Consider the following 14,476-nt stretch of genomic DNA (forward strand, 5'->3'; position numbering starts at 1 on the left):
TTAGAAGTTCCTGCCAAATACTGTCATCAAGGTTTGGGGGAGGAAGGGAGAGAGGGAAAGAAATGCATGAAGTCTGGAAGAGCAAGAATCCTTCCTGGGAGAGTAAGAGCAGTGCTTTCCCTACAGAACCCTTGCTTCTTCATTTATAACATCTTATCCAGAAAAGAGGGCTGGGAGTTTTTTTCCTTTATTTTTCTTCCCTCTTACGTGGATCTTGGTTCTAACTGTTATTTCTCCAACAGAATTGGAGGGATTATGCAACTTTGCACTTGGTTTTGGACTAGCCAGTGGAACAAAAATAAGCAGAATTCCTTTTCTTAAGTGGGTGCCAGATTCTCAAGTGACACATCATGCCACGTTGTGGTGATGAATGCACGGCTGGCTGCTTGTGCGCCTGGAGCTTAAATTCTCTTTTTTTCCTCAGGAAAAAAGATAAGGTTGTGGCTTCTTTGCTTTCTTTTTGCTTTGCAAAGGAAAGGTTTAGAAAACAATCCATAAAGAATGATTGACTTGTATTTGGGGAAAGAGGAAGATGTGGAGCCATTTCACTTCTTGTTGCAGGTTTAATCCAGGACAAATCTGTAATTACTGACACACACTGGGACCTGATGCTGTCTGGTGCTGGATGGGGAATGCATTGGATATTTTATTCCATTCCTCAGTGCACTGATGACCACTTTATTTGTACTTCTGTATTACTTTGTAATATTTGACTCTTTCTTGTGTTCTTGCTGGCACTATTGCCCAAGACTTGCCTTGCAGTTTGCATAGGCCTCTCTAGCAAGGTGGCTTCAGGTCAGAACTGATTTATGAATGAAAGACTGTAGGTTTAAGCTCATTTTTTGAGGATTTGAGCAAAATCCCTGTAATGCAGAAGGCAAGCGTGGGTACACCAGGACTGAAGAAGTTGCCTATCTAGTGCATATATATGTCCTGACAATTCAGCTGTGGACAAGTACGGAGTAACTTTACCAGAAATGTTCCTCCATGGATCTCTCAGTGTTCATCTTATAACCCAAAGTGAAAGAATTTAATATTCCTTTGACTTTTTGGTGTGTAGTTTAATGGTTTTTAATGCACATTTTACGACTATCTACTCTAGGTTTTGATCTCCAGTCCAGCTCATCTCCCTGAGCATAGTAACATATTGCAGAATTAATTTGCTGTTTATAATGCCCCTGAAAAGAGGCTCTTCCATCCTGTTTATTCCTGTGTTTCCAGCTGATCTCCACAGAACAAAACAGTGGCTTCTGCGCCAACTTTTGTTACAATTTTGCATAACAGTGTTCAACTTTGGCCAGTTTTAAAGGTCTTGGGTTTTGTTGAGGAAGTCTTTCTGTAAAACCTTAGAAATACAAGTATGTCATCCCAGTACAATGGATAGGGTTTGAGTTTGCTAAGTAAGTTGTCAGTAGGCTAGATGCTAGACCTGAATTTTCTCTGAAATTTTCCACTCTGTTAGCACCTATACAAGAGGATTTCCTCTTCACAAGGTTTTGGGTTTTATTTTGCTTTTTGGACTTTGTCTAATTCTTTGGTAAAGATCATCTGGAAGAGAATTGGGGGAACTGTCAAAACACAGGTTGTTTCCTGTCATTGTCTAGAACATTGTGGGCTTCCATCTCCTTCCTGCCTTTTGTTCCTGGGTTGATAATGTTGCCTTTAAATAAGTTCAAACAAAAATAGATGTAATAGAGCTGGAAATAGAAACAAGTATCCTTAAATGAATGTCTTTGCTGCCTGAGCACAATGTGCCAATAATAATAAAGCCAGGTGATCCCAGAAGGGAGTGAAGTGTTTACAGCCTGTGGGTCTAATCCTGTCACCTTTCCCTTGCAAGTGAATCTACTGAAGTCACCAGCAGCACTTCAAGGAAGTGACAGATGGATGACAGCAGCAGCAGCCAAGTAGCAAGAGGGATTTCTTTTTAGCTGGAGGGTGCTGCTCCCAGAAATTCACAGCATTTTTTATAAGTGTTGATCATTTGCTCAAGGTGAGTTGTGCTCTATTACTCTACATCCCAGTGGCACCAGTGGCAGGAGTGTTGGATGTTGGACTTGAGAGATCCATCATAAAATCTGTCCTTGCACTGTAACAGCACCCAAAGGTCATAGGGAGGGTTTGTGCCCTGTCCTGGAACATCTGCAAGTGGGCAGGAGTCTGTCTCAGAGCACAGCATGGAAACCAAAAGGCAGAACAGAGGCAGAACAAACAAGGGGAAGGATGTAGGGCAAAGTGTGAAGGTAAATACCAACAGAAGCAAGTATTTCTAAATCACTAGTGATATGCCTCAAAAAGGGCTGTGCATTTTTTAAACATCTGTTAGTAAAGGAAATATCACTTCTGTCCCACTGTTGCATTTCTGGCATCAGGATAAAGGTGCACCTCAAAGCTGGGTGTATCATTTTGAAGTGGATACCAAGGATATAGTGTTAGGATAGACAATGCCTTTATCCTTGGGGAGCTTCTGGTAGGCATTGATCTGTGAGAAGAAGCACTAGTAGAGATGAAAAGCTTCTAAAATGAAAAAAAGGAGAGTCAAAAAGTGAGATTGAGTTTTGAGGGGTCTTAAAAGTGAGTATAAAATAAGTGAATGAAAAAGGAAGTCTTAATGCTGCATTTTTACTGATCTAATGGGTAGGAATGTGAGCTTTGGAAAGCTCAGAGTCTGCAGTAGGTAGAAGACAAGAGTCACAGCAGCAGAAAGGGAAAAAGTGGGAGTTGACTTATGCTGATAAAGGCATTTTGCCTCCCCAAGCAAAATAGGTCACTTCCAGAAACATGTTTAGCATTTATTTATTAAAGCAGAGTGCCATGGTGTGTGTGGCTGGCACAGCATCTGATGGACATGACTGAGCCTCTTCCTCATCCGTGTTGTGACTTTACTCAGCTGCTGTGTTTCATGAGAGAGAGAACATAACAGAAATTAGAAGTAAATGTGTTGCTGTCTGCAGTTCAAAGCTGCCTTTGTCTGGTTTTCAAACAGTTACAGAATTTCTTCTCCAAGGGTGGAACTTGCTGGAGAGTTTTTAGATGATGAAAGAACAACTCCCCTGAGGAAGATTCATGGAAGCTGAGGAAGGCAAGTCACTGTTGTACAGACTGTTTTATGTGACTGTAGGATATTTTAGCGATGGAGGAGGTAAAACTAATCAAAGAAAAAAGTAACCTGAAACCCCCAAACCCCAGTTTCCCCAAACCTGGATTTATTGCACTGCACTCAAAAGATACAATTTCTGATTTAGAGATTCCAGGGTACAAGGCTGCAGTAGTAAGTAAAGCCCTGCAATTTTAATTGTTTGAGGAGTATGTATGATGAAAAAGCATCATGTGGTTGCAAAGGGACCACTATATCTATTTATAGAGTTATCTGTTACATATTTGTTTACAATCCTCTTGTTTGTGGCTCCTCCCTGCTAAAAAGAAAGCTGTGGAGAAGCTTTCTAATTTAACAGGAGTCTGATTTAGTAGGGCCTCCTGGGCTCTTTAGAAGGACTATAAAATTTTTGTAGGATTAGGTGAAATCAGATAGAATGAATGTAGCATTAAAAAAATCAAGAGACCTATAGATAAGATGAATTGATGCTTCCCTTCAATTATTTCCCTTTTAGCCCAGTGAAGAGGAGAAAACATGACAACTCTGGCTTACTGTTGCTTGAGTGCTGGGAAAAATTTTGAGTCAGTAAAAAGCTTGCAAGACTGTTTTAGATCTGGCTGAGAAAATTGTCCATGGTGTGCAACTATCTCCAGCATCCAGAAGATCTCTCTGACATGACAGGCATTCATCAGGATCCTTAAATTGGGGTCTAGAAACTTCTGAGTATCCTGAAACATGTCCCACAATAAAGGGGAGACATAATTCTTAAATTTAATATGGATCATTTAGACTTAAAAAGCAAATATCATAATGGATTTATGATTAATTTATCCCTTTTATTTTAATCTTAGAGGTCAAGAAAATGCAAGCAGAAGAATTTTTTGTAGGAACAGCATTGAAATTCAAACTCTTCATTTACCCGTTGCGTGCATGAAGGGAGTGAGTCAAACCTAAGACATGCTGCCATCTGATTATAACCCAATGGATGGGAGGGACTAAGTCCTTGGGCTTTGAGCTAGTTAGATATAAATACAGAGCTCACTGGCAAAGGTCTGCTCAGAGGCACAGGGGCCCCAGACAGAAGGGGAAGCACTCCCAGTATCCCAAACAGCAGACACTCCTATATCATTAATGAGCCCAGAGTCTTCTGGGGAGTGCTTGGACTAAAGAATACCAGAGTGATACAAGCTTCTAGGGGAGGAAATATTTCTCTTTTAAGAGGAAAAATGAAAAAGACTCTGTGCCAGAATTAGGAGATGAAGATCCTTATAGCCAACAGAGATTTATCCTGTTTAAACATACTGTAACAGGGCCATAAAAGGCATATGTGCAGTATATCTGTAATCAAAGCAAAATGACACAGGGCAGAAGTGAAGTTTTGAGAATCCATTTAATCAAATAGTTAAATTTACATTTCTGGAAACTGAAGCTTGCTCAAAAAGAAGAGGAACTGTGGCAAGTAATTTGGGAATGAGGGGGAGGACTGAGTACTAACTAGCCAATAATATAAATGATAAATTTATAAATGTAATGAAAGTATGAAGCTTCTTATGTAGAATCAGCCTGTGTAGAGATCAGCCTACGGAGAGTCAGCCTAAGGGAGCAATGAGGGAAAATCAGCATTGTGCTAAATCAACCCAATACATGTTTGTGCAATGGCCAATTTAATTATTAAACCTGACTTAGGTGCAGAAGAAGAGATCTGAAACACAGAGAAGACAAGCTTTCAAGTAACAATGTGAGAGTCATTTGACTTATTTTATATGTGACAAGAAGATTTTGGCTTAGGCATTTTGGTGTGTTCTGTTATGGCACTGTGGTGTTTTTGTACAGATGAAATGATTGCTGGATATATTAGCCTTCTGTTCTCAGTCTTCAATAACTTTTGTTGGAGAAGGCAGGGATAATTTTCTTTAGCTCTGTGTAAGCACTGAGATTGATTCAGGTCCCATGACAATGGAATTGATGTCAGGAGAGTTACCCACAGTCAAATTTGTAGTTAAGCAGTGCCTTTTTATATGATTAAGTATTTATTCTTTGCAGAGAGTTTTAAAATTGTTCAAATAAGGCCCTTGGCCTCTACTCAAAGGTGAACTTTTTGGAAAGTTTGAGTAAAAACATTTCATCCATTTGTCAATATGAGGAGAGTGGAAAACTATTTTTCCTGTCCATAAAGACTTTTTGCTGCCTTCTTTTAAGCAGCCCTGCAGTGTGAGTAGCTGAGGCCTGTGGGCTAAAATCTGGCATTGAAATAGCCATAACTATGAAGTGTCTTAGTTTTGGCTTTGATTTGACTGAGTTGTGAGCCTCAGAAAACAATGTTCTCAGCATGCACTCCAGGGTGTTATTTCTTCTTTCAAAGCTGCTGAAATGTACAGCAGAGAGGATTTACTGTGAGCAACTGAGGAGCTGTGCAGCACAAAATTAGGGAAAGATATTGCTCTGAAGCTGCAGGATCACGTGGGCATGGAACACGAACATGAGACCTCTCCAAGCACTTATGGTTTACAAAAAGTTTCTGAGTGTTTAGTGGTCTGTGAAACTGAAAGTCAGGTTCCAGGACTTGCAGCCTCTGCTCCTGCAGGTCATTTCCAAGGAGCCCCGAGAGTGAGTGGGGACAAGGTGTGGGTGAGTGGGGAGAGAGCTAAACCCAGACTCTGAGGCACACAGGCACTACTTGCACCCCTCTGGAGGCAGAGGCTCAGGGATACAGTACACTGCTGTTCCTTCCCAGCTACACAGCAGGGCTGCACTTGCCCAGCCATGTGCCCCTGGCTTTACACCCAGCATTGCTTTGAAGGCTTTCCCAATGGGAGTGCAGGGACTTGCTGTTCCTGAAGGAGATATGCCCCCCAGATCTGAGATTATGTCTCTTTGGACAGCACAGCCTGTGAAACAGTGCATGCCTATCTAACTGCAATCACATGTGAAATCAGAGGGTCAGGGATGGCTGGATGTGCTTCCTTAACTACATCATTTTTTGACTTAGCATAGTTAATTATGCAGCCTTATGAAACATTAATTTAGTTTTATGTATGGGAGCTCTGATGCATTTCCTCTGGCATGTTACAATGAAGCTGGTTAATATTTGCAATTACTTGAAGGCTTCTGTTTAGCTCTGGTGTCCAGGAAGACAGATTATGATGGACTTGTGTGTCTGGTTCTTTACTGAGCTGCAACTGCATTGTCACATCTTTCAGAGTGGAGGGGGAGCGGTGCTTTCCCTTTTGCACAGGGGTGAGGCTTGCAAAGGTTGCAGACAGTCAAAAAGCAGTCATACAGTGTGTAATGCAGCATTTTGTTCACTTTGATTAGTTAGTAGTTTGTAACTGAAATTCAGTGTTTGATCCTAACAACTTTTCTGACTGACTGATGTGTAGTGAATATGCATCTCAGTCATTTAAAGAATATATATAACCAAGTTTATTAATCCCAGCTGAGGCAGGTGGGAGACCTGGCTCACCTCTGCTCCCTTCTACATCAGCTTGCAGCACATGTAGAGCATGCCTGTGCTGATGGAAAAGTGAGATATGTGCCTGTGAGGTGCTTTGTGCCATAAAGGACCTTCTGGAGATTGCAGTACACTGAATATTAAGCAGCTCTAAGGCAGCCCATGACAAACTGACTGTGTAATGGAGTGGGAAGCTGCAACTTGGGTGTGCACAATGTAAAGGAACACTCCCAGGTAAAGCTCCTGTAGTGTCTATGGTGGAGAGCTCTTTGCTGCCAAGCTACATGTCAGAGCGGGCTGTCAGAGAAACACTATATAAAACTGATTGGTGTTTGGATTTCTACAGTGTCTGCATTATCTAGCTTTTCTGGTTCACCTGCATATAATTTTTTTTAGTTTCAATCTCCAGAACTGTAGGCCACAGCACCTGTTGGTTATCAAATTGAGAGCATTTGCCATAAACAGGAAGCAAGAACCAAGAACTAAATATGGTTTAAAGAAACCAGATGAATAACAATCAATGAGATAGTCTTAATAGAAACAGTATTTACTTTCTTTTGTAGGCACTCACTTCAAAGGCATTATTGCAGGGGTGTCACTTTGGACAGGCTTTATTCTATATGATGGATTCTTGTATCTCCTATGGAATGAACAGAGTGTCCCATGGAATTTACTTCTTCTATTAACAGTTAGGTATACCCTTAAGGTGGCATTGCTTTGGAGAAAAAGGTAATACTACAAAGGTGTTGACTACAAAGACATGGTTACTAGGAAGTGTCTTGCATAACCAACACACAACCAGTTCTGGCTCCTGGCCTACTCAAGCACCAAGGGGTGGAAATGGCTTGGGCTGGTGCTGCCATTGAAAGGACCTTGAAACTGTGGCTTAACTTAAAAAACAGACAGTGGTGTGGTTTTCCCCCAACTCCCAGGGAACATCCTTGCCCAGTGCAAGTGAGCTGCATGCACACCTCAGATACATAGCTTTGTCCTTTTAGGCTGTGTGATTTCTTTCTCTCCTGGAGAAGCTATCAGGGATCATTCTTATATCACCTTGTTGCTTTCTCCTTTTCCTCTGCTCTCCCAAATATTTTCCATATTTGGGTATCTGACTTCTGTTTCCTCCTCTCCTCCTGTCAGGCCCTGAGCAGGGGCAGTCAGAGCTGTTCTTTATTTCCAGCTGCTTTATAGATCTTGTGCTTTGCCTTCCCATGCAGGCGTCTGTGTGCCAGCTGTAGCAACAGCTGAAACCCGGGGAAAATCATCACTCTGCCACTACCTTATTTCTCTGTGCACAGTTGGCCAGTCCTTGTTGGGCTGTAAGTGGTCAATGATCTGCAGTCTGAGAGCTTTCCAGACCTCAAAGTATTTTCTTATATAACATTTCACTGTGAGAAGTGCAAAGTTGCATTCACAAGTGGATTTGTGCTTCTCTCTGGTTGCGAGTGGGAGGGAATGAGTGCTCAGATGTATTAGAGGAACAATTCTGCTTTGGTAAAAAGGGCAGGCACAGGGCTAGATTATGGCAGGAATGTAGTTATTGCATGTGAACACGATTTGGAAAGAACCAAATGTTTAACACGGTGTTGACCGCATGGTTCATTGGTGTAGATCAGTTTTGTGATTAAAGTCTGCTAAAAAAGCAAACCAGCAGTTCTACTAAACTGAGTTGTAGATTCTTCTTCCTCATTTTCAAGCTTCCTTCTGTCCTTGAAATCTTTACAGAACATCTTTTAGATTAATCAGAGCCTGGTTGGTCTTCCTGTGCATATTTTCCTGTGCATTCAGACTCTGTCTCTTGGTCTCAAAAAAGTGGTTGTACACTATATAATGGACTTAAAATGTAATTAAGTGTTACATATGCTTTTTCTCTTTTCCAGTATTAAAGAATCAGTTTTTGCAAATATAAGGCAGATTTTTAGGGGCTTTGAAATATCCTTTTCCCAAGGCAGACAGTTATCAATAGAATATTTGATTACTGCCCCTTCTGTAACCTTTCACTGTGACATGACTGGACTCAGTGATTTTAGAGGTTGTTTCCAATCTAAACAATTCAATGCTTCTAAAGTCTGGGCACTGTATCTCCCTAAAAATAATCTGTGAAGAAAATCTAACTCTCTTCATGACTAAGGGCAAATCCAATGAATAAAAGTGGCAGCTCTCTGCTGCTTGCTAAACTGTATGAGGTCATCTGCTGCTCCTTCCCCATGGAGGTTCTCTCTGTCACTTGTCAGTGGCCCAGAGGATTCAGGAACATCACTTCTGAGAGGGCTTTGCTCTGCCTTGGATGGAAAGTCCTGAGCTTGTCTGTCCATAAGGTATTCTGTAGGGATCCAGTCTGAAACATGTGATTCACGAGAAGCTAAATTGAATCAAATACAGGAGCTCCTTCCCACTGTATTAACTCACTGCCATTTTCTTTTAGTAAAGAAACAGAATGAGTGCCATTGCTCTGTGACTGCCATCCAAAGTGATGGTAGTGCACCAGGACATAATCTCACAAAAAAAGCGCTTTTATTTCAGAGTAATTTTTTGGCTCTGGTGTTGCATATCTTGTGGCTGGATATGCATTTGCATATGCTGGTATGTTGGTCCTGTTCAATGGCAATTTGCTCTGCAGGTACTCACGTGCTGGGCTGGCCACGAGGGGTTCAATGCACTCTGCTTTCTGCACATTAAAATTACGATGTGGAAGAGTGGTTTGCAAAATCTAAAGCATTCAGAATGCTCTTTGCAGTTTTACAGGAGAAGCCACAGGACTCTGGGAAATCTACACTTCAATTATTTGGTGCAGTACACTTGAGTCAGGTTATTGATGTCTGTTTATTGCCCACCACTTCACGATCATACATGTAAACAAAAAGCACAGCCTGGCAAGTGACCAGATCAGGGCACCTGTGACCACACAGCTCAGTCTTGGTTTCGTAGCTTAAAATAATGTTCCCTGCTTCCGTTTGGTTTGTCATGTTAAGAGGTAGAAGTGCTGACAGCCCCCGAGCCTGAGATGCTCCTCAGGTACTAACACTAGTGGAAATAAAACCAGGAACCTGCTGGAGGTTAGCGTGGGGCTTTGGGAGGTCTGAGCTCTGCTTCAATTCTTGGCACTTTCCTTGCCTTGTACGGGAATTTGTGCACTTGAATCATCCTTAAGTCCCAAAAAGCAGGTAATTAAAGACAGCTCAGGAGGCAACGAAGTTAGCGGGGTTTTAGGGTGTCTTGAGATCGTCGTGTCAGCATGCAGCTGCTACAGCTAGAGCATCCACAGAGGAGCTCATGGGGGCTTCTTTGTGAGCGATAGAGAATAAAAGTGAGGACAAAGTCGGCGATTGCCGGGCAGGGCTTACTAAAACCTTTCATTTCCTTACTTCCCAAGTGGCAGAAGTAAGTTTTTACAATTATGAACAGCTTAAAATTCCTTCCTTACGGCAGCCCGGACACCTGACCCGGGATCGCCCCTGCTCCCCTTCGCCCTGCCCGGGCAGCGGCACAGGAGAAAGGGGAGGGAAGGGAAGGAGGGGAAGAGAAGGGAGATGAGGAGGAGGCGCTTCCCCGGGAGCGGGCAGGACGCGGAGCGGGGGCTGCCGGGGCAGCGCAGCCACGGCCGGGCCGAGCCGGGCGCTCCGCCGGGGCCATCAACAGGAAACCCTACGCGGGCCGGGCCGAGGCGGCGCCAGGCGCGGCCGCCTCCCCCTGCCCGTCCGTCCGTCTGTCCGTCCCTCCCCCGGCCCGTCCCTCCCGCGCAGCCCAGGGGCCGCTCGGCTCCGCTCGGCCCGGCCCGCGGCGGGCGAAGCGCGGCGCGTCCGACCCGGCGCCCGGCAAGGCACCGAGGATGAAACTGCTGTGGAGAGCGAAAATGGTAACCGGCCATCCCGTCCCCGGCCATCCCGCCCCCTGCCCTGCCCTGCCGCGGGTCCCGCTGCCCGGCGATGCTCAGTGCCAGCGGTGCCGTGCCCGCTCCCCGCGATGCTGTGCCCGGTGCCGGGGGTGCCGTGTCCGATGCCGGCCGTGCCGTGCCTGGTACTGGGATATGCTGTGCCCCCTCCCCACCCCCCGCTTTCCCCCGGCTCTAAAGCTGCTCGGTTTTTTTTCTTGTTCTTGAATAATAAGGTTTTTGGAAGAGCAAATCACAAGCGCTTCAGATCCCTCTTTCTCAAGAGAGTGAAAATGTCGCTGTGTTTTAAATGCTCTGTAGCTTCAAAGATTCAAGGCTGAGTGCCGAAGTAATTCAGCAGTTTTAAAAGTGCGAATCCTTCCCTCAGTAAAAGGCCAAAGAGATTAATTGCTGTTAAGGGGGAGAGGAAATAGACGGCTGCTAATCAAAACCAAACTCTTTCCTTAGAAGACTTTATGCAACTATTTAAAATATGTGCTAGTCTGGGAAAAACAGTTAAATGGAAAGTCCGGGTACCTCGATACCACAGGAAAGGACAGCTTGCCAAGAATATCTCCAGTGTTCCCTCAACCTAAGGGTATCCTGGATTGCTTTGATTGCCGTGTTTACTTTGTGCTGCCCATCTCCTCTGCTCTGCCTGGAGCAGCACAGCACCTGGGACTGATTTTGGTCAGCAGAAGGGGGGGAACGTTCCTTTTCATCTTATTTTTCTTTCTCCTTTTCCTGGCAGACCACATTTCAGGATGGGGGTGAAGAGGTAGAAGACGGAGCTGTCTACAATGTCACCCTTAAAAAAGTGCAGATTCAGCAGGCTGCCAACAAAGGAGCAAGGTGGCTGGGGGTAAGTGAGGCTAGCACGGAGGCGTTGGGGAGGGCTGCTCATGGACTTCGGAGCCGTCCAGGGAGCTGAATTCCACAGGAATTGTTACAATATTAACTTCTAGCATTGGCTGCTCTCATTATATTAAAAAAAAAACCCAAAAAACAAAAAAACCAACAAACTAAACATTGAACTAGTCTGCCTGGGTCATCTGAAATAACACTCTTCCTTATGTTGACTCTTCCTCTTTTCTTGACCTGTAAAAACAATTTGACCAGCTGTGGCCCTGTGTCAGGTGATTCTTGGTGCAGAAACAAGGATCTCAGTTTATGGCCCTAGAAGCTGAACATTTAACAGTCGTTTCAGACTGGACTATGGCTCGTTTCTGCTGTTAGGAACCTATCTCAGGTCTCCAAACAAGTAGGTATATTATTTTGACTGGTGAAGGTCCCTCAAAGTCAGCAGAACTTCCTCTGAACTTAAGGGAATATTGGTTTGGGTCTTATTTCTGTATTGCTTTCTTGGCCCGATGAGAAATTAATTGCTTTTCTGCAAGAATTACAGCTCTGTACTATTTTTCAAAGCACTAAGGCTTTAATGGTAAGTAAAATGGGCTTAAATGCACACAGTTGATTTGACATACTGCTGAGTGCCTTCACCTTTATCAGGCCAAGTCCCCAGCTGATAAAAAATGTCCTCACTTCATTGGAATCAGTGCAGCTGTGGCAGCTGGGGCCAGGTCTGCAGGAGATGCCTGTAACTTTCATAGCATTTTGTAATGTTTTTTTTTTTTTCCTTTGGGATCAAAGGCAGTAATATAAGAAGCTGGCTGGATGTAGCATCCATGTTGGTATTTTAAAGGCTTTTAAAACTGCCCTGAGATTTATATCCAGTCATTTTCTTGTGAAGCTCCTGTGACATGAAGCAATACAGCAGAGCAGAAACCAGCGTCAGGAGAAATAAGCAAATTCTGTCCTGCATACAGATAGTCTCCCCTGCTTAGAGTCTCCCCTTCCCATGTTTCCAAGAAGTACACAGAGTACTAATCAGAACATATAATTTCGAATCTGCTTCCTCTGAGTGGCAGATTTCCCATTTCTGCCTGCTGTTTTTACCAGAAAAAATACTACTAAGTATATTTGAGCTCCTGCAACTTTCCCAGCTGTTTTTTTGTAAGAGGTGAGGTTCATTTTGAGTGTGTCTGTGTCCCATAAACATAGTTTAGAAAAGTCTGCTTTTTGAATACAAAAAAAAGGCTGAATTTTTTTGCCTGCTTGGACTGTGTTGTTCCTTGTGATAGAAGGAGTTTGCCAGGCCTTGGTCCTGTTCTCAGAGGAAGGGAGCTTGTATGTTCCTGTGGTCATCCCCACAGCTGATGCTGCCCATCCCAATAGGAGGACCAGGGACTGCAGGGTTAGGGCAGTGACTGTCAGGTTCCTGTGTCTGTTGTTGGTTTTTTGAGGTCAGAATGTTTGTGGGGAAGGAGATAATGTGTCAGAAATCCACACCTGTTCCGGGCATAAATCTGTAACTTTGGCTTCCAGTCTAGTCTCTTTCATGAGCAAAACCCCCCAAATCTTGTGTATATTACTTTAAAATATTTTGGAACATATGGGCTGTTTGTTTCCCTTAAGCTTTTCAGAACATAAAGTATTTTAAGCTCTTCTTGTGATCTTGTTTTATTAATGGCTTTTTTTGTGGTCCTGAAATCAATAAATAGCCTCTAACCCAGAGCATTATTTATGAAGAGCCATCCCTGCCCCCAGCAGTTTGGCTTTGAAGAGCCAAATTGTCTCTTTTAGAACTGTCATCAGGTGACTTCGTTGTTTTTTTTTTGTTTGTTTGTTTTTTTTAATCTGGAGTTTATAAGGGCTTATGTTTTTTTTTTTCTATGCTTTGAAACTCATTAGCACTAAATGAACAAGGTGTTGGATTTAGCAATGTTAGTCTTAATTTTTTTCATGGTACTCTAAGTCAGGCTTAGGTTGAAGACTCAAGGTCAACAACCTATTTGTACATCAGCAAGTTTTGAGCCTTCACAGTAACAAACACAGTAACTCACTTACTGATCATATGCATGCCTGGATTTACTTCTTAAAAAAACTTTTTTTCAGTGTCAGTTTGTGTCCTGTAAAAGTCCACTCAGCAGTATGACCCCTTCTGAAGCACTGAGCTTCTTGTGGCAGGTCAAGTCTAATAAACCTTCCTTAAGAGTCTCCATCCTAAGAACCCATCCAGGGTCACTGAATGGTTGGCCCTGTAATGAGAGAATGGATTGTTTAAAGGCCAATCATAAGATTCCAACTACAGCACCATGAACACTTGCCTGCTGAAATACAGAAATGCCTTTCTTGTGTTTCAAACTTCTACAACTAACAAAAGAGAAAGAGAAACAGGCTGCGACTTAAGCAGGCATCAGCCGTTCTGAAACTTTCAGTAGTGTGAAGCTTTTGGATAATCACTGAATTTTTTAGCTTTAAATTTAATATTAGACATCAAAGGATGCCAATAATAGCCACTGCTTTTGTCACCACATACTTAGTCACTAAATATTTAGTGAAGCTTAAGACTTAAAGCACTAGAGTATTAGGGAATATTAAAAGCTCTAATGGGAGCTCAGTATTATGAGAGATGCTGCACAAAAGCACTGTTTTGACTTAAAAGAATGTGCAGACGTGATATTAAAAGAGGATTGTCTGTACATACATCTTAGCTGATGATCGCTATCAAAGCTTCAAAACTCAAGTGTACTTTCTACAAATACTGAGAGAGAATCCCTCCCAAACTCAATGGATTCAACCAGAGCCAGCATGAATGTGGTTTTTTTGAAAACAAAGTGGGTTTGGTGTCTCCAAGATCCTAGAGAGAGAGGAACAAGCTGCAAAAGCCATGGAAGCTGAGGTACATAGCCTGACATCTTTGTGAGAGAAAAGGATGGAGAAGAAGAGATTTTTACATATGGATGGCACACACAGAAGAGGGGAAGAGGAGGATTTGGGGTGGACAATCATCAGTTTGAATGACATGTCAGGTTAGAGAAAAAGGCATATTGGTAACTGGAAGGGAAGGTTTGGGAGCACAGCAAGGAATTTGAATGATGTGGTTAGAAAGAGAATATTGTGTTGTGAAACTTTATTTTCAGAAAGAACCCGAAAAATGGGATTCAGCTTCCCTTTGAGGATGTGAATGCCGCCCACAGGGAGGCTGGACGTCAAA

The 14,476-nt window shown here is 43.1% G+C and overlaps 1 protein-coding gene across 1 annotated transcript in view; it reads left to right on the forward strand.

Annotated features, from left to right (window-relative positions):
- Positions 1-10,247: 10,247 nt before the first annotated feature.
- The window catches only part of RGL1 (ral guanine nucleotide dissociation stimulator like 1), a 53,153-nt gene continuing 48,924 nt past the window's right edge, over positions 10,248-14,476 (forward strand). The window contains exons 1-2 of the mRNA XM_059854532.1: positions 10,248-10,404; positions 11,171-11,281. Of these exons, the coding sequence (XP_059710515.1) occupies positions 10,378-10,404; positions 11,171-11,281 (138 nt within the window). The 5' untranslated portion in view covers positions 10,248-10,377. The remainder of the gene's footprint in view (positions 10,405-11,170; positions 11,282-14,476) is intronic.

This window comes from Haemorhous mexicanus, chromosome 9, assembly GCF_027477595.1.
Source record: "Haemorhous mexicanus isolate bHaeMex1 chromosome 9, bHaeMex1.pri, whole genome shotgun sequence".
NCBI classification, from domain to species: Eukaryota; Metazoa; Chordata; class Aves; order Passeriformes; family Fringillidae; genus Haemorhous; species Haemorhous mexicanus.